This window comes from Delphinapterus leucas, chromosome 15 (assembly GCF_059928025.1).
Source record: "Delphinapterus leucas isolate spDelLeu-1000000601 "Yukka" chromosome 15, BTC_Dleu_Yukka2, whole genome shotgun sequence".
In the NCBI taxonomy this organism is placed as follows: Eukaryota; Metazoa; Chordata; class Mammalia; order Artiodactyla; family Monodontidae; genus Delphinapterus; species Delphinapterus leucas.
This window is the reverse complement of record NC_143143.1, coordinates 35,395,071-35,419,256: the sequence shown is the minus strand read 5'-3', so window position 1 is coordinate 35,419,256 and position 24,186 is coordinate 35,395,071. Positions and strand designations below refer to the sequence as shown.

General features: G+C 52.5%; 1 protein-coding gene across 3 annotated transcripts; it reads left to right on the top strand.

The window, feature by feature from the left end:
* The first annotated feature begins 19 nt into the window (after positions 1-19).
* Positions 20-24,157, top strand: NAA60 (N-alpha-acetyltransferase 60, NatF catalytic subunit). Of its 3 annotated transcripts, XM_022594702.2 has the most exons (7): positions 29-124; positions 16,320-16,500; positions 18,398-18,527; positions 19,606-19,702; positions 20,959-21,193; positions 22,348-22,701; positions 23,521-24,157. In XM_022594702.2, exons 2-6 carry the CDS (start codon positions 16,391-16,393, stop codon positions 22,502-22,504), a joined length of 729 nt encoding a protein of 242 aa, XP_022450410.1. In that variant the 5' UTR covers positions 29-124; positions 16,320-16,390; the 3' UTR covers positions 22,505-22,701; positions 23,521-24,157. The 3 variants fall into 3 exon arrangements, with proteins under 3 accessions (XP_089752411.1, XP_022450410.1, XP_089752410.1); XM_089896285.1 differs by lacking the exon at positions 23,521-24,157 and having other exon boundaries at positions 20-124; positions 16,385-16,500; positions 20,959-21,500; positions 22,411-22,490; XM_089896284.1 differs by lacking the exon at positions 23,521-24,157 and having other exon boundaries at positions 20,959-21,500; positions 22,411-22,490.
* Positions 24,158-24,186: the final 29 nt, after the last annotated feature.

Below are 24,186 nucleotides of genomic sequence, written 5' to 3'. Positions count from 1 at the left end.
CTGCGGCCCCTGCCGGTTACATAACTCGTTGCGGGCTGCGCGCGGCCCCACTTCCTGGCTCCCTGAGAACCGAGGATGCGCTGAGCCCCACAACGCCGTCCGCTGCCGCCGGCTCCCTCCCGAGGTGAGGTATCCCGGGCTCTGGCCTGCAGTGGGGCGCCGGACCCGGCCGGGGGCGGGGGTCGTGAGAGGCAGGGAGCGCAGCTGGGGGGACGGCCGGGGTGCAGGGGGACCGAGGCGGCCCTGGCGGGGCGCGGAACTGCCAGTCCGTTCAAGGGAGGCCGGGGGCGCGGCCCACGCCAGTCGGAGCCCAGATCTTTCCGCGGTGTTTCGGGACGGCCTCAGAGCTCACGCTTCCTGGGGTGAGGAGGGAGCCGCGACCCCAGACTCCAGGGGTGCCGAGAGGCGCGATTCCGACCCTTTTGCCTGGGACGCCACCGTGCGAGGCCCCAGGACGAGTTGGTGGGGAAATTTGGAACCGCAGGGCAGCCTGCCCCTTACTACACCCTAGGTCTCACGGGAGGTGCAGGGCCTGTCCTCTTCACAGTTCAGCGATTCGCCGCTGCCTCGCCCGGCCCTACCTCTGCTTTAGTACTTGTTGCACGGATTGTAGTTATTTGCCGACTTGTTTGCCCTCCCGTGAACTCCTGAAAGCCTGGGACTCTTTCTTGGTCGTCTCCACATCTTACTCCTTCAGCTGTACATTTTGGTTAAGATAACTGATTCCTTACGTTTTTGGTAGTTTACAGACTGGCCATGCAGACCCCTGCACCACCTCTGACCTCTTCTGCCCTATCGGGCACTTCCCAAGGAATAGAGGGAATCTATAGCTTCTGTGGTTTGTGCCCCGGGAAGATTTTCAGGGAGGCTGAGCGCCTTCCCTAGATCACTAACAGCAAAGATCTGTGTGCCCAGCGGGTGACGGAGCCCAGGGCCTGGAGATGAGGAAAGGAGTTACTCTGCAATAACCACGGACACTGCCTGCTTCATTGGTCTGTTTTCATTCTGCCAAATCCTTGAGCCATGCCATTTTCTTACTAATTTGTCCTGAAGGAAAAGGATAGCAGCCCCACAGGGTAGTTCCCTGTGGTACCTGGAGTGGTTGTTAATCAGAGTCAGAACTGGAGAGAACATTGCTGGTTGCAGATATTTACCGGAGCATGGAAGGCAGAAAACTTCCAGTTAATGCTTAACTGACAACCGGGAAAGTCACTGTGACTCCAGGTCATCTATAGAAATACCACATTCCGTGTAGTACTTTGTGATGTGCAGATAAGTCATAGAAGTTCTTTGGCCAGTAGTACTGGATTGCGAGGTGGGGAGAAGGGGAGTCTTGAACAACATTGAATTAAAAGGGGCTGGAGCAAAACAAATACTCTCTTACAAGAATCCCTGAATTGAGTTAAGTTCAGTTAGAGAAGAAGGGATTCCAGACCAGAAGAAACTCAAGGGTGGCTGAAGTATAAACGTCAGTCATTTAACAAATGGACAAAGTCAGTCATGGCTGTGCACATAGGTCTTCATCTCCCTTGTTCCAGGATTTTGTACGTCACAATTAAAGTGCAGACTGGCCCTTTGAGAAAGCAGTGTGCGTGAGCTGCTTCTCCTTTGGGCCACAGTTTGCTGGAGTTCCATCTCACTGGGCTTGCAGACATGCTGGGTTTCTATAAAGATGGTTAAAACCTGTAAGTAACAAAGTCAAGGCATGGTGTCGTGTTCACAAGCCAGAATAAAAAATACAGACACTTTTTTAAAAGGTCTGTGTGTGTCTTATTTTTAGCCTCTCCCGTTGTAACTTACAGTGACTTTATCACCATGTTTATTTTAACCGCACCCACTCTCAGACTTCAGATGTGACTTGTTGAGGTTGCTTGGCAGCTTGGCCTCTGCCTGGGATGGAAGAAAATTCCTGGATGTTAGGAGATTGGAGAGGTAAAAGACACCCAGTAGAACTAAGAAGGTTGGTGCTGTCACTGCTCACCAGGTGCTCCGCCCCACAGACTGTCCCAGCCTCAGTGGACCTGCTAGCAGCAGTTTGTCTTCTGGCAGCCCGAGGTGTGTTTAGACCAGGTGGACACAGCATCCTTACCTGGCAGCAGCCACAGGGAACACAGTGTAGAGAAGAATCCTCAGAGCTCTGAGTGCGGGGCAGTGCATATCTTTGCTCTGCTAAAATGGCCCAGAGGTCTCCTTGTTGGTGACAGCTCTCCTACCTGAGTAGAAGGCTGGCTGCTTGTCAGGCCATGTCTTCTCTTAAATGGTGGCTCCTGCATCTCTACATCTTACTGCCAACACCTCCTTCCCTGACAACTCTTTCTGGAAGGAATCCACAAAGTCCTCATGGCTTTTCCACCTCAGTTCTTCGTTTTCAGAAAGCTAGATTGGGATATAGACTCTGTGTCGAAGCTGGTCCTGCTTCTGTCCATGTGCAGTGCTTTCAAGTAAAATGCTGATTTGTGAAATGATGCTGGAACTCCTGGGTCTCATTCTGGCTAAGTCCAAATGTTGAATTTCATTCAATGAATATTTCTAAGTGTCTTTGATAACTCCAGGAGCAGGCCTCCTTCCCTAAATATCATTCTTTTTAGGGTGACCTCTGATAGAGGCTGGCTGACAGGCTAGGTCAGGGTTATCTGAAGCCCAGATATCTTACACTGCTGATTAAAGAGAGGCCTATGTGTTTGAAAACCCAGTGAGCACATACATAGTAGGGTTGACGTTCCACTCTGAACCTGAAGGTGTTTGCTCAGTGCTTGTGGAGTGATGGGAAGGGGATCTGAGCAGGGAGCCAGGGCTTTCTGCAGGAAGTAGTTTGGGGTCTTCATCAACAGTGGAACCAGTGCTCCATTGAGTGCCCCACTGCAGGGGCTGGCAGACACGTGACAGTCACCTCGAGGTGCCCACAACACTGAGCCTGGATGGTCAGGTGGAGGGGGAGTAACCACACATGAGGGCCAGTCCCTAGTCCCTTCCTGTGGGCATCTCAGACTCCCCATCTCCTCACCTGAGGCCCACTTCCTGCTCAGGCAGGGCCTACATGGCAGGGAGGGGTCCGACACTCTGAATATTGATGGCGAGAACCACCTGTGAGTGTGACAACGTAGAGACTTTAAAATGTCTCTTCAAATTCATAGACTCTTAGTGCCAACGTTTAAGCCCCATACCCTTGGAACAGCACGGCATTTGTTCACTGGTACCAGAAGTAAACATTCTAAACGTTCTAATAAGATGCACAATTGTAAAGAAGCAAAGAGGAGCTGATTGTGGAAAGGGACACAGAACAAATGTTTGTTCCCTTTGCTTCCACAGGAAGACCAAGGAAAAGTATTTTGTCATCTTTAACAGACTACATTCAAAAAAATTCTTCCCAGTTCTATTTCTTGTTGTTACTAGAAAGCAAATTGTGTTCCTCTTTTTTGTTTCCTGCATTCCTGAAATAGGGCAGCAAAGTATTTGGGCAGCAAAGTAATGAAATTTGAGCCCATCTTAAAAATAACTGAGAAGAAAGCAATTTCATTTGATAAAATAGTCTTTGGGTAATTGTCCCTTAGCTACTGAAAATGATTTTTATCTGGAAAATGTTAATACAACAATATTTCCATGGTTTCTGTAGCATTCAGTAGCTGTTTGCTACTTTTTAAAAAAATTTTTTATTTTTAGAAGATGACTCCTGACTAGTTGTAAGCTATTCAGAAGGTCTTGCTGGTCAGATATTTGCTGCTCTTTCTACTCTTACTGTCAAATTACAGTATTGCTTCTCCTCTGGCCTCCCATTTTTTACTTTTTTGTTGAAATATACACACTGCTTGACCAGCGGTCATGGCATGAGCGTACCAGTGCAACCACCACCTCAGAAGACCCCTTGGGCCTCTTACCAGGCAAGCCCTCTCCTATTTAAAAAGTTTATTTTCTTGTAGGAAACACAAGAAACTATTAACCGTCATTTTATTGGGACTGGGGTGAGGAGGGGATTTCAAGTTTTTGCTTCACTTTGTGTATGGATTCCTATTTTACCATGAACATGTGTTCATAGTAAAACATAGTTTTAAACAGCATTTAACAAAAGGAGAATGTTCTGTTTAAACCTTTCTTTTTTAAATGGCTGTCCTGAAACCTATGAATAGTTTTAAAAATTGATTTTTGTATGGCCACTAAATTTTCTTTTTAATAGTTGCACAGGAACTCTTTAAAATATTTTCACAAGTCTATTCGGCATCCTTATCCACAACTACCTCCTCTTTGCTTCATTACAAATGTGGGTCTGTGTTTAGAATGTTTATTTCTGGCATCAGTGCATAAATGCCATGCTGTTCCAAGGGTATGTGGCTTAAATGTTGGCACTAAGAGGGTCTATTTGGGGGCAAAATGGGTAACCATTCTACTTATACTTTGAAGAGACATTGTAAAATTCCCAAGTTGTTACTAATTAAAACAGATTATTTTAATATAAAAGATGTGTTCATAATTTTCACATACCACCTGGAAGTCTTGTTTTTTTCTGTTAATAAAAACAACCCAAGCTCATTGTTTTTTTAAAAAAAAGCTCAAATGATACAGAAGCGAGTGATGTGGACACCAACGTCTGCCTTAATTCCAGAGGCAAATGCTGACAGGAGGTTGAATTACTTTTAAAAATAATTTTTGTTATAAAAGTTAACCTCGTGATCAAGTGTTAATTTATACCGAATTTGACCCACTTTCACATTTAATATCTTTTGGCTTCTGAAGGATCTTAAATGCAAACCCAGAGAAGTAGAGATTAAAATCAAACATCAAACAAAAAAACCCAGCAGAGTGAGATGGGAAAGTGCAGAAAGGCCAGTGGTGGGGCTGGTTTGCTGAAGGGGCAGCGGTGAGGAGCAGGCAGGGTTTCTGAAGCCCGATGCCCCCTTTGCTGTGCTTTTCTCCTTCAAACTGAGCAGCCAGCGGTCCATTTCACCCACTGCCCCAGACAGTGCTGAGGGCACCTGCAGCCGCCTGAGTTTTCTGTGGAAGAACTCACTCACTCTCAGTTGGGTTAGAGCCCTCAAGAGGGTCCAGTCTTGGGTGTCAGTCAAGGACGTGTATTTAATTTTTGGCTGCACCCTGTGGCATGTGGAACTTCTGTGACCAGGGATCGAACCCGTGCCCCCTGAAGTGGAAGTGCAGAGTTTTAACCTGTGGACCGCCAGGGAAGTCCAAGAATGTGTATTTAATACATACATTTTACTACTATTAAATGCATACACTTACCACCATCAGCCCCAACCTAATATTTACAGGTGGTTTTTTTGTTGTTTGTTTTGTTTTTAAATCCAACTGGTTGACCCACTCCCTCGATCTGAACTGGGAATCAGCATTCTTGGCAGCCCTGTCCCAGCTTGGCCAAGATCCCCAATTGAAAAGCCACAGGGCAGCGGCACCTCATGCCCAGCCGTCCTGGTGGCCTGTCCAGCCCAGGCCTGGCTGTCTCCGCTTCGTGCTCTGACCGAGTCCATGGGTGTGAACGTGCGGTGGGCAGCAGAGGTGCACCTGCACTTCGTTTCCGTTCCAGGAATAGGAGACGTGCCCGAAGCTTTCAGGAGAGGGGACCTCAGGGTTTGCTCTTGGCTCCACATCTCTGGCCCCCAGTTCAGTGGCCCTTTTTCTCCCAGGTCACATTCTTGTCTCTGTTTTCCCTCTTTGTCCTTGTCTGTCCCCAAACCCAGGCTGTAGTTCCCCAATTCTGACCAAGTGGGGCCACAAAAGACAAACAGTCCTTTGGCCGCCCGTCGACTGCTGGGATGCTGGTCCTTAGAACAACCACAGGATTCAGCCTCTGGAAGGAGTGGGGGGGGGTGTCGCAGGTGGCATACGTGCACAGTGGTCCGAGGACATGCCCTCCGCATCTGGTCATTTTACCATGGACATGAGGTTAAAAAGCAAAATGATGAAATAAAATTTAAAACAAAATAAGATCTGTCTCATCTTGGGATATGGTGTAAAGTTAAAGGGCAGAGCTCTGAAATGCAGGATGCCCTGAGCTGCGTAGTGCCCTTATCTCTGCCTTCTCATCCTCGAGAATCTGGTGATGGCCCAAGTTTCAACTGCGGGTCCCCAAGTTTGCCGGCCCCTGGCAGAGAACTTGGCACCTGGCTGTCGTGACCACCTTTTGCAGAGGGCTTACATCTCACTGCCTGGCAGGCGTTTTGCACGCTTCCTATGAGGACTTCCATCCCCGCTTTATAGCCCTACCTGCGGCTCATAGCCCGCACATGGCAGGTGGCAGGACAGTGAATTTGAACCCAGATCTGGTGGCCTCAAAGCTTTGCTTAGGCCTGGACTCTGCTGCCTCCTGCTTCACAGGCCCTCTGAGAAATATTGTGAATCAATGATCCTCTTGTTTGTTTGTGTCCCACGCACATGGGACGTTTCGGGCCTCAATATTTTGCCTCCCAGAACTCTTTGATTTGAGGAGGCAGAACAAATAAGAAAAACATGATCTTTTTTTTTTTTGGCTGTGTTAGGCCTTCGTTGCTGCGCGGGCTTTCTCTAGTTGCAGCGAGCCAGGACTACTCTTCATTGAGGTGCGCAGGCTTCTCATTGCAGTGGCTTCTCTTGTCACGGAGCATGGGCTCTAGGCATGTGGGCTTCAGTAGTTGTGGCACGTGGGCTCAGAAGTTGTGGCTCGCGGTCTCTAGAGTGCAGGCTCAGTAGTTGTGGTGCACGGGCTTAGTTGCTCCACGGCATGTGGGGTCTTCCCGGACCAGGGCTCGAACCCGTGTCCCCTGCATTGGCAGGTGGATTCTTAACCACTGTGCCACCAGGGAAGCCCAAGAAAAACATCTTGACTGAGGCAAGGGGATGGATTCCCCACCTTTCCTGTGACTGAGGGAGGAGAGCATCCCTTCCCACAGTTGTGTTAACCCCTCCCAGCCCAGCCTGGTGGACAGCACTTTTCCTGTTCACTGATGTGCAGTTTGCCTCAGAATTCCTCAAGCAAAAGAAGGGGTTTCTGAGAGTATTTAGGTAATAGTGCAGAAAAACACACACCTTCCTTCTCCCCTCAGTAGCTCCCCCAATAATCAGAGATGTCCAGTGATGCTCTTTGCTGTGACCCCAGTGCCTAGAGCAGGCCCTGGGTTTTTAGTACAATTTTGGTAAACAAATGACTGAATGGATTCTCAGTGTGGAATGCGCGGGAGGTGATAGAAGCTTTGGCCCAAAAGAAAGCCAAAATGGGCTGTCCCCGGGACTGCTCCTGGACCACCTGTTGTCTTATTTTTAAATCGGGAAGTGTGCAGATGCACACAGTTGGTGACCCCAAAGGACACGTGGAACGTCACCGCCAGCCCGGTGGGTCACCTTTTGCCCCCTCTCAGTGTCGTCTGACCCCCCCCAGCCACATTCTCATTTCTGTCGCCATCCATTCCTTTAGCCAGTTTTAGAATTTCACACAAATGGAATCCTCCACTGTTATCAGTTCATGTTTGAAGGGATGTGTCTTAAATTGTGTGTGAGGAATACGTGGGCTCCCCTCTGGGCACGATGAGGTGGGTTGTATGAGGGAGGCTCTTTGGAACTGGAGTGCTGGGTGTTTGTTTCTTTTCGCCTGTAAATTATTCATGTTCCTCCTACTCTGAGGCTTTGGAAGGAGCCCAGGCTGCTTTGGAGACGGCTTGCTCCACCACGGGCGGCTGCTCATTTGAACAGACAAGCTGTGCTGAGCGCTCAGTTTCCCTCGCTTGACGCTCTGAGCCCTTCAGCCCATTTTACTGATGCACAGGGCGGTGCCCTGTGTCCATCACTGGCTTATAGTTCCTTTTCTGCGTCATCCATCCTGAAGGCAAGAGCTTGGAGTCCATGGCTGTTGGATTTTTCAAGCTGATAGGCCTGGTGCCTGCAGAATTTCACACTCCCGAGAGGGCCCAGCGGTCTTTCATTCTTGTGCCATGGAGGAGTGTGTGCTAATCTTCCCTGTGCTTCGCTTGAGAAGACACCTGGAGTGCTGGGGACAGACCAGGGCAGTGCTTTGTCACAGGGTGCAGGGAGCTGAGGGCTCAGGAAGGGGATTGACGGAGATGTGAGCTGTAGTGAGTTTAGGGAGGTGACTCCTGAGGGAGGCTGCTGGGTTGCAGCGGGGGAGACTGTCAGTGCGTTGTCACCATGTGCTGGAGCAGAGGCCAGGCCTGAGGGGATCTGGGGCAGGAGTAAAGCAAGAAGTGGCAGCAAATGTGGCAGTGCGGGCAGTTCCATTGAAGGGAGAGAAGGTGGTGGGAGGCTTGTCCAGGAGAGGGTGCGCGGTGTGCACTGGAGGGTATTTGTGCAAAAGAGAAGATTGAAAATGTTGGAGAAGGCGGTGCTTGGGCCAGGGAGGAAGGAGATGTGGAGCTGGGCCAGGGACTGGGGTGTCCCTTAGTGGCCACCTCATTTATCTTCCCAGCGACGGATAGGAGAGCTGAAGCATGCAACAGGACAGAGATGTCCCAGTGGACAGCAGAGCTGGGATTGACCCTGGGCATGGTGACTTCAGCATCCCTGCAGGGTCTGGGAGCATGTGGAGGGCACAGAGTCCAGAGCACAAGTGGAGGGTGGCCTAGCCTCAGCAAGGAGAAAGGACCATTTTGAACCAACAGGAGTAAAAGAAAAGAAGGAAGGGGGCTTCCCTGGTGGCACAGTGGTTGGGGGTCTGCCTGCCAATGCAGGGGACACGGTTTCGAGCACTGGTCTGGGAGGATCCCATATGCCGCAGAGCGACTGGGCCCGTGTGCCACAATTACTGAAGCCCGCGCGCCTGGAGCCCCTGCTCTGCAGCGGGGGAGGCCACCACCGCAGTGAGAAGCTTGCGTGCCGCACCGAAGATCCAACGCAGCCAAAAATGAATAAATAAAATAAATTTAATTTTTAAAAGAAAAGAAAAGAGGGAAGGGAAGGGGCAATGTGGTCATGGCTGGCCTGACCACTGGCAGTCTGCTGAGGTCAAGGTGGAGTCCAGGGCACTTCTCAAGCCATTAAGATGATGGGAGCAGTTTTTAAAAGTTAAGTATGGCCTGTTTGGGACTGAGAAGCAGTGCCTTTGAAGGAGGGAGAGGCCCTGTGGACCTGGGGCATCAGGACACAGTCTGTAGAGGGGAGTGGTCTCCAGGAAACAGGGTTGTGTATGGCTTTCTTCACTGGTTGGGAGTGGAATGCACCGTGGGGATCTTGCTGGTACCAGGAAACCCCTCCAAAAACTGGAACAATCCCATTCCAAGCTCCTAGGTTCTGAATCCCAGCACTTGGCAATGGGAGGGGGATGGAAGATGCTCCTGGGATGTTGGCTTTCACTCTGTCCGTCTGGCTGAGCACTCGGAGGCGCTCGGGAAGTGTGGTCGGGGAGGGGATGCCTAGGTGATCAGGCACCGCCTCCCCCCCAGCCACCACGTGGACTTCAGTACAGGGACCCAAGAGGTCATTTCAGCTCAAAAGGAAGTTGAGGCTTGCAGACAGCCCACAAGGACAAGGTTTGGGGAAGGAGAAAGGATGGACCGAGAGGTGAGCTGGTGGGTCCTTCATTGTCTTGGAGAATCCGGTTTCTGTCCCTCCTGGAATTGTTCCACCCACTGACCCCTAAAGGCCAAGGACAGGATGAAGACCCAGGGTACCTGGGGAGAACTCTCCCTGCAGGCCTGAACTATGCCTTCTCCCGTACAGCATGTCCCTGCTTTCATAGTATCGGTGTGTCTGTGTCTTTGTAGAGAAGCGTACCGAAAGGTGGCCTGTGCGGCTTTGGTGCCCGTCCACCAGCACCCCAGGCCTTAAGACATAGGGCTGACTCGGGGGCTGTGCTCTGGCTTCACCCACCGGCCTCTGTTCTCTAGTGAGTCTTCAGAATCCTTGTCTCTTAAGCCCTTAGGGTGGCCCATAGTGATAGGAGATTAGTTCCGGGCAGACAGGTGGGGTCCCCACAGGTGTCAGATGTCAGTCCCCAGCCTCTCCTGTAGCGGTGGACCAGCCACACCAGCCTCCCACCTGCACCACCGCCACCGCCTTGACCTCGCCCTCCCTGGCACCATTCCTTTCTCTCTGGCACACAGGCGCCAGATTCTCCATTCCCCAAGCCTTCCTGCCCCCTTCTCCACTCCTGTTGGTTAGGCTGGGACAGATTAACACTATGACATGCTGCATTTTCCCTTAGTTAAATGTGACGTGTTTCTATTTTTAAATCAAGGCATCTAAAGAACTGGCCTTTGAAAACACGGAAGTACTTTTAATAGGGATGCAAGAATCCACAAATAGCTGTGTGTCTTAGAGCCCAGTGTTTTTCTTGAAAGTTGAACAGGGAACAAATCCTGCCCCTTTGGTCAAGAGCATTATCCTAAGGGTACTAGGGGGAAAATGTATAAATCCCAGGACATAAGAGATGGTCATTTATTATGAGTCTTTCTCTTTGCTATCAAGCCTCAATTTTTTAAATGTTTTAAAATCAACTTTATTGAAGTTTAATAGACATATGACAAAATGTACCCAATGAGTTTAACGTGTGTATATATGTGTGTGTGTACATATGTGTTTGTGTGTGTAACCACCACCATCAAGATACAAAACATTTCCGTCCCCTCAGGAAGTGCCCACTCAGCCTCCTTGCAATCAGCCCCCTGCCGCAGGTACCAGAGGTCAAGGCCTTGCTTCCTGTGGCTCCGGGTGTCCTGTGTCTGCCTGTGACCACCCAGATCCAGGCTCTGCAGCTGGTTTTGTTGGTTGCCTGCACTTGTCCTGCCAGCTCCGGAGGAGAGACTGGTGAGAGTGAGCCGACGTATCCCGTCCTGTAGCTCCTTTCTGCGGGAGCTCAGAGCACATTTGCTGTTGGTTGAGAGAAGAGTGGGACACAGCCAGTGAGACACCTGGAGCTCTGCCAGGGGTGGTGAGGGTGGGCAGGCGTGTCACCCTGTTTCTCAGGCTGGCTTCAGCCCATCAAACCCCAGACAAACCACCTGGAGCCGGTTTTCCAAGAAGAGGACGATGTGGAGTTTCCTGGTGCAGGTCAGGTATTGGAGCCGAAAGTTGATTTGAAATTCATCCGGTGATTTGTGCTTTGTGTTGACTTCCCAGACTTCTCAGGGGCAAATCTGAGCCTGATCTTTCCTTTCTCAAAATCACCTAAGCAGCTTACCCCGTGAAAACCCGTAGACAACACAGATGCACTTGGTTGAGCCTTGATAACTTTCTTTGGTCACTTCTTACACACTCCAAGCCAAAGACAGATTTTTTTTCTTTGAATATGAAATATTAAAATTGGCCCACATCTGGAGTAAGCTACCAGATCGGCCCTGGTGGGCTGGCGGCTCTTCCTCATCTCTGTGAGTCTGTGCCTCCCTCCAGCCTCTCTGACCTTCAGCCATATCTTCCTCAGAGCACCCCCATCCCCAACCCTGGCGGGCCTGTCTCAGAGGCAGGGGCTGGGGGAGGTGGGGTGTGGACCAGCCCCACTGCAGGAGCCCCTCTCTGGTACCAGCTTGAGCCCCTGCAGTTTGACTTGCAGGCTGGAAAGTTTCTGATTCTTTCTGGAATCTACTGTGACTTCCTTCAGAAAGAATAGTTTTTATCCATTTCACCAAAGAAACGTTTACTCTCAAGATTGGGGCTGGTTTTTGTTTTCTTTTTTTTTTTTTCTTCTCCGTATGCGGGCCCCTCTCACTGTTGTGGCCTCTCCCGTTTCGGAGCACACGCGCTGGACACACAGGCTCAGCAGCCATGGCTCACGGGCCCAGCCGCTCCACGGCATATGGGATCCTCCCGGACCGGGGCACGAACCCGTGTCCCCTGCATCGGCAGGCGGACTCTCAACCACTGTGCCGCCAGGGAAGCCCTTGTTTTCTTTTTAACAGCTATATTGAGGTACAGTCCACCTACCATGAATTCACCCAAAGTGTACCATTCAGTGTTTTCAGTGTATTCACAGAGCTGTGCAGCCATCACCATGTTCAGTGTCAGGACATTTTCACCACTCCCAGAAGAAACCTACACCCTTAGCCATCACCCTCCAAGCCTCTCAACCCCACTCCCCACCGTAGGCAACCACTAATCTGCCTTCTGTCCCTATGGATTTGCCTGTTTTGGACACTTCATGGAAATGGAATCGTAAGGTGCAGTATGTGGCCCGTTATGTCCAGCCTCTCTCACTCAGCATCATGTTTGCCGTGTTCATTCACATCGTAGCACGTGTCAGTGCTAAATATTCACCGCATGGATGCACACATTGTATTGGTTCAGGAATCCATTGACGAACATTTGGGTTGCTTCCACGTTGGGGCTGTTTTTTGGTGAGCTCACAGTGGGCTCTAGCTTACACTCCTTTGCTCAATTTAGAGCAGGGGTTGTGCCCTCACTGGAGTGTTGAGCAGAACGTGTATAGGGCATCCTGTTTGGCCACTCAGATTAGGCAGGTGGTGATGTATTGGGGCTTGTCCTCCAGGATTTTCCCTAAAGGCAGTTGCCACAGGGAGAGGGGGACGCCTGTCTCAGGAGCCTTCTCTGGAAAGACTGCACTGAGGGCCAGGCCTCGGCCTCAGATGGTGCGGGGTTGTCGACCGTCCCAAAGGCTCGAGGTTTTGACTGGGGTTTCCTGCGTTTCCCCACTCTTGGCCGCGAGGGAAGGAGAAGGGATGCCAGCTGGCCCCGTGGTTAAGACTTAGCCCCTCCGGCAGCTTCTAAAGCGGCGCCCTTATCCCCGGGTGTCTACACCTTCCTCTTTAAAACCACGGTGGAGTTTGGGGGTTGTTTAACTTGGGTCCCGGACGGTATTCCTGCCCCCAGAAATCTCCGAACCAGGCACCCAACCCTCCAGGGCTCCCGCGTGTGGCCGGTGGGCAGCTGCGGCCGGCACGGAGTGCGCTGTGCTGTTCCCAGCGAGGGGTGTGCAGAGGTGGGGTGGCCACTGCAAGGTGGCCTCGTGCAGGATGGCAGAGGTACCTCCATCAGTCACCTGGGGAAGCTGCCGTCCATGCCGGAAACTCAGCCTGTGGAGAAGTCTGGCAGGTTGGTGGTTAATTTTAATTAGGAACATTTTCACACATCCATCTGGTGTACCCGTCATCCAGTTCAATGGTTGTGAACATTTTGCCACTTTCGCTCCAGCTAAATTCAGCTCCAGAACATTCTGAATTTCACCCCTATATGTCCAGCGTGCATCTCTTCAGGAATATGGACATTTCCTACACAGCCACACGGCTGTTTTCATGCCAACAAGATTAGCAGCACCTCCGTGGGTGCTTTTAGAGGTTTTTTGTGGACTCTCTCCCTTTGTGGGGGAAAGAGGGTCACGCGTGCAGTGGGTTGTTTAGAAACCTCGCAGGAAGCAGTGCTTTGCTGTGGCAGCTGTGATGTGTTGGGCCTCGTTCTGCTCCTGGAACTGTACAGTCTGGGATGACCGTGAAGCCACGTCCTGGCTGTGACTACCAGGATGTATTCTGGACAGAGCTGACTCATAAAACTCAAGAGTTGCCATTTTTGGTCGACAGTCCATTTCCCAAGAGGTGGCCGGCCTGAGGTCCCTGAGGTCACATTCACCAGAGCGTCCTGGGCACCATTGGTGGTGGGGGGTGCTGCTGAGCAGTGGACCAGCCAAGCTGTTCATGAGAGATGGAGCTGGACAGCATCTTGGTTTCTGAAAGTGTGTCCCAACAACAAGAAAAACATAGGCAATGTGGGAAGGTCAGATTTGCCAAGTCTGGGAGGATTTTTTTGTTGTTTGGTTGGTGTTTTGGTTTTGTTTTGTGTTTGGAGCCGAGAACTCAGCCCAGAAGCTGTGGCTGCCCTTTCTCCAGAAGCCTCTCACGTTAATGTCTGTGATGGCCTGGTCCCTGGTCCTGTCATCTGAAAACAAGGACGTGGGCGGCTGTCTCTGCCCTGCCTGAGTGGGCTCTCAGAGGTCCCCTCTGAGTGACGAGTCTTCTCAAGAAGGGTGCCTGTTGGGATCCACCAGGCCTCAGGCAGGAGCTCACCTGCTTCTTGTCCTGATGAGCTTCCCTGCACGCTGCCAGGGGGTCACAGGAGGGGCCCCACCTGGCAGACCCCACGTGGGCAGTGTGTGCAGCGCACAGGTGCTGGCTGGAAACATGGAGGAGGAAGAGAGAGCAGGTCCCCTCTCATCTCGGCTCTCAAGCCGTGCTGTGCAGAGGGACCTGTCAAGGTGGCATGGACCTTACCCTGCAGGGTCTGGCGAGAGCTGGAAAGACAGAACCCGATGTGGGCGCAGAGCCATGGAGCTCCTGTAGTACCTCCTCTGCCTCCCCGCCCACCCCATGTCTGCTTCAAGGTCACCAAGGTCACCATGTTTCCAGCCCTGTGGACCTGACCTTTAAAGCCCCTGCCCCAGCTAGTCCGTGTCAGACTGGCTGGTGCCATGAAGGGGAAGGGGGACGGCGGCACACCTGTCATTGCCCAGCCTACCCTTGGCCATCCCTCAAAGGAACCCTTCTTGCTGGACAGAGCCTACTGGGGTCATGTCCAAGTCTGAGACTGAGCAGCTGCCCCACTGGCCCTGTGGTCAAGCCTCAGGGTGGATTCGGCCCCTGGCAGGTGGCAGGTTAGGACATGGCCTTCCCGGGGACCCTCATAGAAATGCCTGTGTTTCATGGGAACCAATCAGGAGCAGGGTCAGGACAGCAGGAGGGCACTGCACTTGGGCTCCCTTTGACCTTTGGTCATTGCCTGGACTCTCACGGTGCCCATTCATAGCACTGTGGTTTCTAGATTCAGTTTAGGTAACTTCAGGCTACCCCTTGCCCCAACCCCGATGTTTATTATGAAAAATTTCAAATATGTAGAAAAATTGAATCTGTGAACAGTAAGTTCCTATTTTATATCAACCTGCCACTGAGGTCCAACCGCTAATAGCGGTTTGTCATACTTGCATTCTAAGCAGTTGAAAAATGTTTGAACTGTTTAGTTTTAGACCTCATGATACCTCACTCCAAAGTATTTCAGCAATGCATCTCCTAAGACTTTCTGCATAAGCACTGTACCCTCCACATCTAAGTCAGTTAATTACAGTTTCATGATAATTTCATCATAAATTCATCATCTACTGTCCAGCCAATATTTAAGTTTCTCCAAAATGTTGTTTGACTTTTTATATTTCCCAGGAAGAGTTTACACATCACATTTGGTTGTAGGTCTCCTTGTCTTTTTTAGTCTATTTTTTTTAATGACATTGACTTTTTTTATTAATAAATTTATTTATTTATTTTTTGGCTGCGTTGGGTCTTCATTGCTGGGTGCGGGCTTTCTCTAGTTGCAGCGAGCAGGGGGCTACTATTCGTTGTGGTGCGTGGGCTCTAGAGCGCAGGCCCTAGAGTGCAGGCTCCGTAGTTGTGGCGCACGGGTTTAGTTGCTCCGCGGCATGTGGGATCTTCCCGGACCAGGGATCGAACCTGTGTACCCTGTATTGTCAGGCAGATTTCTTAACCAGTACACCACCAGGGAGGTCCCTAAATGGCATTGACTTTTTGAAGAGACCAGGCCAGTTGTCTTGTAGAATTCTACCCGTTCCGTGTGTGTCAGATGTCATGGTGCCCGGGTGCCAAGTGTTACCTGCAGTTGTGAAGTTAGGCCCTGGAGGTTTGATTGGCTTCAGGCCCAGCATTGTAGGTAGGGCTTTGTGTATTTCACAGGAGGCACTGGGAGGCTGGCCTCCATCCCTGGGGGACGTGGGACTGCAGGATCTCAGGGGTGTGAGGTTAGGCTTTTCCTTGGCGATCGCTGAGTCCTGGGGGTGCAGGTGCTTTGTCAGAGTCCACCCGTGGCCTTCCTGCCTGGACTGAATGTAGCTTCCTGATTTAATCGTTGCAACTCGTGGCCCCTGTCTTGAACTTTTGACATGTCTTGAAGTCCTTCTGTGCGCACATAGAGGAGGAGAAATGGCCCACCCAGCAAGTGCCACTCTAAATCCAGCAGTCTCTGGGGCTGCTGAGCCCTGGGTCGTTTGTTGGCAGCCACTGGCCCAGGCTGGGAGGAGTTGGGGCTGGCAGGGCTGTGTGTCTCCCCAGTGGAAAAACAGCAGGTGTGAGGGAGACGTGAGAACCTCTGGGCAGAAGTAGGGCTGGTGTGGGCGCTCAGCGGGCAGCTCAGAGGGGCCAAGAGAAGAGAGAACACAGACCAGAGTTGGGCTGCCCTCTGTGGGGCTCAGGAGTATCCCATGTGAGCAGCGAGGGGACCCTGGGTCCCCATCCTCCCAGGCCTTCCCGATCCTTGGTTTCCTGCCCTGCAGGGACGGTGGGGGTGGGGGTGTGCCTGTGATGCCTAGTGCATGGAGTGTTGTGAGGGGAGGAACACTCCATCAGGGGGACGGTGCGAGCTTTCCCACCTTGCTTGCCTCACAGGTTATATGAGGAGGAGGAGGCGGCAGCGTGGGTGCGGCTGCCTCCTGACACCTCCCTCCCTGCAGGTGTGAATGACAGAGGTGGTGCCATCCAGCTCCCTCAGCGAGGTCAGCCTGCGTCTCCTCTGCCACGATGACATAGACACCGTGAAGCACCTGTGCGGCGACTGGTTCCCCATCGAGTAAGTTGAGCAGTGTCCCCAGCTGTGGCTTGGGGGATAGGGAATGGCGGGGGGGATGTGCGCAGAGCTGCGGGTGCCAAAGCTGAAAGGCTTGCTGTGAAGGCGCCGTGGTGGCCCAGAGTGACCTCGCCTGTCGGGGCCCCGGGCCCCGCTCCCTGACTACCACCAGGCTCTTTGCACCTCATTGTGTTCCTAGGGATCCCCGAAAGGGCTTGACTGAGAATCTTTAGTTACCAAGATGTTCCATGCAGTGCTACTTACAATATTCAGAAAATTGAGAAGCTACTTAAGTATCTTAACAGAAAGGAATTGGTTACATACATCGGGGTATGTGTATGCAAAAGTATAATGTTATTCTGCCGGGGGAAAAAAAACCTGTCCTAGAGGTATATATGTTGACTAGGAGAGTTTTTTTATGAGATATTAAGTGGAAAAAGCAGACTAGAAAGCAGTATGTACCACAATCCCCCTTTTGTTTAAAAACACATACAAGATAAAAGCTTAGGAGGATATGTACCTCGTAGCAAATGTGTTCGGTAGTTCACGTGGGTGGATGATTAACATCTACAAGTTTGTCTGGTTTTGCTAGTCTGTACTTCCTACATTTTTCTGTAATATGCACATAGAGCTTGTAGTGAGAAAAATAGTGCAGACTTTTAAAAATTAAAAATAAACAAGATCCTGCCAATCATGACATTTCCGTGAGCCTTAGCCTCAGACGTGTTTAACCTGCTGCCGGCAGGAAGGGAGGGATTCCCTTACGTCCCTGATGGGAATGTGAATTGTCACCTTCTGGGGCCACAGGCTAGCGGCGGCTTCATAGGTTAGAAAATAAATGTCATCCCAGCAGTCCCACCGCTGGAAAGTAATCCAGTAATTCCGAGGTTGGACCCCGCTGAGGGTGACCTGGGGCAGGTAGAGCCTCACCAGCCAGAGCCTCTGTGCCTCTGAGGAGCCCGACCTGCTTGCCTCTCCTTGCAGCTTCCTGGGCCTGAGGCCTCAGGTTCCAAAGATGAGGGAGAGAATTTCAGTCCCATCAGACCATGTGGTGGCAGCTCCCCTCCTGGCTGCCGCGCCACCCAGCACTGCTGCGGTCAGAAGGCGGGAGTGTGATGAGGACCAGGAGAGGAGCCTGGGTGATGCTCAGGTTCTATGGAACCTTCCAGTGGGCGGGCAGTGGCCTCTACAGTGCAGACCTGAGTAGAGCACCTCTCTGTGTCGCCAGGAGGGTCTGAGACCCTCCTCCAGCTCTTGGTCTCATGAAAGGCATCCTGGGCTAACCCGCTGTGTCCGTTAGGAAACAAACCCAGACACCCTCCCGACCGAGCCTCCTTGGCTGTGGCTGAGTCTGCCTTTTCATCACTGCATCACTGTTCTTTTCCCTGCTCCCCTCGGACGGCACTTGGTGAGCAGCCCCAGTGACCCTGGATACACCTTGCCCTTGAGGCCCAGTCCCTGAAACTCAAATGCCACTCTGCAGCAAACCTGGCTCTCCCCACACCACTTCCCCCAGTCTTGAAAAAGTCTCACAGAATTCTTGGAAATCACCCAGGTGTCCACGGGCTGCGGGGGTCATCAATCTTAACTCATCCACCTGCCCCCCCCAGGCACTGCTCTCGAGGGGACAGTATCATCAGAGGTTTTCCCCCTCTTGTCTCTGTGTCTTGTAAGATTGTTTTCCTATCAAATTTCCAGTCCTGTCTGGACAGATAACCGCTTTCAGAAGATGATACTCTGAGAGTGATACACTTCGGTGGAGACTGAGCGATGGGCAGACCCCTCGTCAACCCTGAGTGGTGGACAGAGCAGCCTAGGGTCCCCTGTGGCTCAACTCTCTGAAGCACGATGGGGGTTGGACTTGACCTGGCCAGTTCATCTGAGTTTGTCTCCTCTTCAGGTACCCAGACTCATGGTATCGTGATATCACCTCCAACAAGAAGTTCTTTTCCCTCGCCGCAACCTACAGGGGCGCCATCGTGGGAATGATCGTAGCTGAAATAAAAAGTAGGACCAAGATACACAAGGAGGTGAGTGTATGCGGCAATGACTTGGCAGTCCGTGCCTCTGGACAGGACTGTGGGGCCTTGTGACACAGTCACGCTGCCTGCTCTGGTCCTTTCTCTTGGGAGCCCAGACGGCGTGTGAGATTCGTACCTGGTTGGTTTCTTTCTGTGTGTTTGTGACACAGTCGTATATGCATTAAGTAACACGACCACAGGCTTCACAATGACAGCCGTTTTGAAGTAGGGAGGCAGGTAAAAGGTACACTGGCCTTTCTGCAGGCTTCGAGTCACGAGAGCAGGAAGGATGCTTACCTCCCTGAGACCGATGACAAGCCCACCTGTGTCCAGGCTAACTGTGGTGTGGAGGGTGGGGCGGGGAGTGGGGAGCTGACCCACTCCCAGCACGTGGGAGCCACTCAGTGAGCAGTGGACGGGACACAAAGGCCAAGTCGCCAAGTGTCCTTTTCAGTGGGGTAGAGAAAACCATACACATGGCAGATCCTTCTAGTTCTTTGTGAGGTAGAAGAACATAAGAACCGTGTGCTGGTTGGATTCATGACACTCCTGGTCCAAAATTGCATCTCCGGAACCAAGAGACCCACGTGGGGCGGTGTGTCACTTGGCCTGGCCTTGGCAGCGGAGGGTGGTGGAGGGCACCACTGTCCACCCTGCCCCCCGCCTCCCCCTTTACTGCGAGACCACCTGGGGATGTGTAGGATCCCTAGTTAAAACATTCACACTCTCTTGGGCTGTCTTGTCTCTTGGCGGGTGGACTGTCACGTGCTGAGGGCCCGCTGAGCGGTTCCTTCTTCCCGCCATGACTTCACTCATCTGGCATCCCTGACCCTCCTTGTCTGGTCTACCACCCACCCCAAGAGAAGCGATTTTTTTGTGTGCTCTTATATCTGCAGTTTCTCGCAGAAGGGCCCACACCCTCTTGTTTCCATGGGGGTGGAGGTGACCCTCTATTGTCTTCTGTTCTGTCCCCTCTGCCCCAGTGTCCCCCCAGGTGTCATGGCTGGGAAGTTGGCAAGTGAGCTGTGTCCTACAGTGGGACCGGAGCCTCCACTGCTGACACGACTGTTTCTGACTTTCTCTTTAGGATGGAGATATTCTAGCCTCCAGCTTCTCTGTTGACACGCAGGTTGCGTACATCCTAAGCCTGGGAGTAGTGAAGGAATTCAGAAAGCACGGCATAGGTAAGAGTGGCAGAGCTCATAAACCACCACCACCAACTCGCCCCCCCCGCCCCGTTCTGACGATTGTCTCTCATAAATACCCCTCAGTCTCTTCTTCCATCCCTGTCCCTCTGTCTGGGGCCAGACCTTCATCCTTCTCCCCTTCCAACAAGACCCATGACCCCACCCACTCCCTTGGCTTTCAGCCTGTCCTCTTTCCATACAACACCAGGTCTTTCTGCCGTGGCCTCTTTCCCAAATCTGACAAGATCAGATTAATAACCGCTCCCGAATGTCCTCATTTGGGAATGGGCACCCCTTATCGTGCCTCTTACCACACACACAGCTTATGTCTGATCCCAAGATGTATATATTTTTTTAATAACTTTATTGGAGTACGATTGCTTTACAATGTTGTGTTAATTTCTATCGTACAACAAAGTGAATCAGCTGTAAGTATACATATATCCCCATATCCCCTCCTTCTTGAGCCTCCCTCCCACCCTCCCTATCCCACCCCTCTAGGTGGTCACAAAGCATCGAGCTGATCTCCCTGTGCCATGCAGCTGCTTCCCACTAGCCACCCATTTTACATTTGGTAGTGTATATATGTCAGTGCTACTCTCTCACTTCGTCCCAGCTTCCCCTTCCCCCTCCCCGTGTCCTCAAGTCCATTCTCTACGTCTGTGTCTTTATTCCTGCCCTGCCACTAGGTTCATCAGTACCATTTTTCTAGATTCCATATATGTGCTTTAGCATATACAGTATTCGTTTTTCTCTTTCTGACTTACTTCACTCTGTGTGACAGAGACCCAAGGTATTCTTGATTAAGAGTAGAAAACATAATTGAAAAATAGTGCTAGCCACCATTTATCGGGTGCCCGCCACACCTGGGGTGCCGGGCTGCCCGCATGACTCCAAATTCCCATCCCACTCAGCCACACAGCCAGTGAGTGGCAGAGTCTTCATTTGTGTCCGTTCCACATTTTCCTGGGCTCAGGTTTACACTTCATTGTCTAAAAAGATCAGTGAGTCTCTGTTGTGGGTTCAGCCCCTGGGAGGGAACTAGCAGGCTGGCATCCGCGGTTCCGGATGCCTGAGGGCCTCAGGTGACAAGCCCCATCGAGCCATGAGATGTTAGGGACTTCTATAGTGTTGGTTATGGGAGGTCGGTCTTTGGTCCAAAAGCAGAGAGATCTGTAGAGACCTCTGCAAAGATGACTTCCTTGTCTGCCTCATGCTTCCTTCCCACTTGCCCTGCGCCTCTTCCTCCGCAGGTTCCCTATTACTTGAGAGTTTAAAAGATCACATATCAACCACCGCCCAGGACCACTGCAAAGCCATCTACCTGCACGTCCTCACTACCAACAATACGGCTATAAACTTCTACGAAAACAGAGACTTCAAGCAGCATCACTATCTCCCCTATTACTATTCCATCCGAGGGGTCCTCAAAGATGGCTTCACTTATGTCCTCTACATCAACGGTGGCCACCCTCCCTGGACCATCCTATATCCTTTCTCTTTCGGGGGTGAGGTATTGTGGCTTCCTAGCAGGGCCCGTGCGCCAGCTGGAGCTGTGGTTGCCTTCACATGGCATCCACAAGGCCAAGCTCATGGGACCAGATACTGTTGTGGGCAGGTCTGGCTGGCACATCTTGGGAAATGACAGCCTGGGTGTGGACGTTGGGAAAGCAGGCCAGCTCTGGCACTCGGCGCTCACTGGACGTTAGACTGGTGTGAGGGGAGGGTGTTCAGCCTCCTGGCCTAAGATCCATCCATCTATCAAGTATCGAATGAGAGCCTCCTGTTCCCCCAGGTGCGTGGGGGATACAACAGTGAACGAAACAGCCAGAAGCCCCGGCTCTCATGGGGCTGTGTGCTGGTGGGGGAGAAGCCAAGCAAGTGAGGTGAAACGAACTGTTTGCTGGTTTTTGTTTGTTTGTTTGTTTTGTTTGTTTTGGTTTTTTTTTTGTTTCTTTGCTGTTTTTGAACACTTGGGTTCAAACCTTCTTTGCTGGGTGCGTGACCCAGAGGTGTGTCCCTGCCCTGCTCCCTCCTCTTTAACTCTCTCTGGCCCTTGACATGTTCGGTGGAGGCCAGGAGACTTCCTGATAGTCATAGGGTGTGAACCCCAAAGTACTGTGTGTATGTGAGAGAGAGAAGTTAAATTAATGAGTCCAGGATTTATCCATTTCACAGGGAAATAAACAAGAAAGACAAGGACGGCCCAAAAGCCTGCAGGCCTAGCTCCTGTGAAGATGGGTCTCTGTGGGTGTCCACGGGGTCAGGACTGCTGACCCCTCCTCATCACAGGGACAGGGCCCTGCCAGTCTGAGGACTGAGCGTAGGGGAGAACTAGGAACACTTGCTCTTCCAGACCCCTCCCCCAGCACCCAGTCCTGTCCAGCCTTAGTCTGGGTGTCCAGGTGCCTGGGGCCTCACCCAGAAGGTCCCTTGTACCCAGGCTCTGCCCCGCATTATTTTGTGCAGCAGAGCCCCCTCCATCTGATGAGGCTTTCCGGCCCTGCAGAGGCTGAGCAGGCTCTTGGCCTCCTGCAAGAGTGGCGTGCTGTCTGCATGCGGCCCCCATGGTCACCGTGCTGACAGTGCCGCCCTGGGGCAGTTGGGCAGGCGAGTCGGAATCTTCCTTAACAGAGCTGCACGGACTACATCCAGCACCTGGGCTCTGCGCTAGCAAACCTGAGCCCCTGTTCCATCCCGCACAGGATCTACCGCCAGGCCCACAGCCTGCTCTGCAGCTTCCTGCCATGGTCAAGCATCTCCACCAAGGGCGGCATCGAGTACAGCCGGACCATGTGACGCCAGCCGGGCAGTCTCTGCCAGGCCCCACCCCTCGGCACCCTGTGGAAACCACCTTCCCAGCCATCTGACTTCTGCTGTCCTCTGCAGAGGAGCCGGTGGGCACCTGCTGGGCCCGTCAGCGTGCCCCACCTGCAGGCCCGGTGCTACGTGGGCTCGGGAGAAGAGAGTCAAGGGGCGTGCCCGGTCTCCCCCAGGTACACCAGAGCGGGGGTGCAGAAAGGGGAGCAGAGCCCAGTGGGCTGATGGTTGGGGAAATGGAGGCGGTGCTTTCAGCAGTGAAAACAGGAGGCCCTGGATGGGCATCTGCTGCTCAGGGTGCTGGGAAGCATGGCCAGGGGCCGAGATAGTTCCCGAACGTCTCTCAGAAACTTCAGGAGGGAAAGCAGAGCTCTTGACCTGGCCAGAGCTTGGCCTGAACTACCTGAACTACTGAACTACTTTTTAAAAAATAATGCATTCACATGGTTCAAAAATTGAAAAGTTACCAAAAGATCACGCCCCTTCTACTCCTGTCCCCAGACACTCAGCTTCCCCTTCCCAGGGGTTATCAGTGCCGCTGTGTCCCTGGTGGTGCTTCACTGTAGATGGCAGCTTTAACAGCAGCGGCCTTGCCCTGTGGTGGGCACCTAGATGAGAGCTCTGCTTAGACACGGCCGCTTCTGAGCACCGTGGGGAGCTGGTCTCCCAGACCTCAGGGAATGGCGTCATGGGGACTCCAAGGTCTACCCCTTGTGCATGGACACGGCCCAGAGCGGATTGTGATGTGGGCCAAGCCCAGGCGGCAGGGCTCCGTGGCCTCCTGGGCTGGCACCCCCGTCGGTACTGTGGTTTGTGCTGGGACCGAGGAGAGCCAGTGGTCACTGGAAGGGACTCTGGACCTGGAGGAGGGCTCACACTTCAGGAGCGCCAGGGACCCAGCTTTGGGCTCCTAGGCCGGGCCCCTGGGGAGGGGAGGGAAGCAGAGCGTTTCTGCTGAAGCCTTCACCCCTGCTCCCCTCTTGTGTATCCCACAGGCTCCTCCAGCCCTCCTTCCCAATCTGGAAACCTTCACTTCTGCTGAGCCCTGGCCGGGCCCCCGCACGTGCTCTAGCCCCACGGGCACCTAGGGGTGGCAGCGTTCACTGTGGTCTGTTTCTTCTGCTGCCCTGGGAGCAAGGGCATGGGAAAGGGCTTCCTTCCCCACGCCCCTCACCGGCCTCTTCCCCTCCGCTGTGTGATCCTTCCAGCTCCTTCCTGCAAAGTCGGAATAAACTTCTGGGAGGGAGGAACCCAAGTGTTACGGACAGACTTGACCCTAAAGACACAGGAGCCTCTGAACAATGAGGGGTCAAAATAACGGGAAGGCCAGCCCCTGGTCCAGAACCAGCACCCAGAAGCCCGGAGGGGTGGGGAGCAGCTCCGGTCTCTCCACCCAGGGCTGACCCTTGCTGGGCACAGCTGGGGAGGCTTCTCACCCACACACTGAGCTCTGTGGCTTCGCTCCCCACATGTGTGGGCGGATAACGAGACAGGTGCCCACATTCCCCACTAGGAGGCTGAGTCCTCCCACAGCCTCTTCCCATGGGCTGCTTCATTCTGTCCCGAGCGATTGGAACCACCTGTCAGATGGTGGATGTGCCATTCAGCTGAGCTGCTGCAGGGAGCTGGGCTGAGGACAGGCACCACTGAGGGCCTGGGTG

Coding starts and splice junctions, on each gene's coding strand:
- NAA60 (XM_022594702.2), top strand. CDS start 16,391: ATGACAGAGGTGGTGCCATCCAGCTCCCTCAGCGAGGTCAGCCTGCGT. Junction 16,501..18,397: donor GGCGACTGGTTCCCCATCGA/GTAAGTTGAGCA, acceptor TCTCCTCTTCAG/GTACCCAGACTCATGGTATC. Junction 18,528..19,605: donor GGACCAAGATACACAAGGAG/GTGAGTGTATGC, acceptor CTTTCTCTTTAG/GATGGAGATATTCTAGCCTC.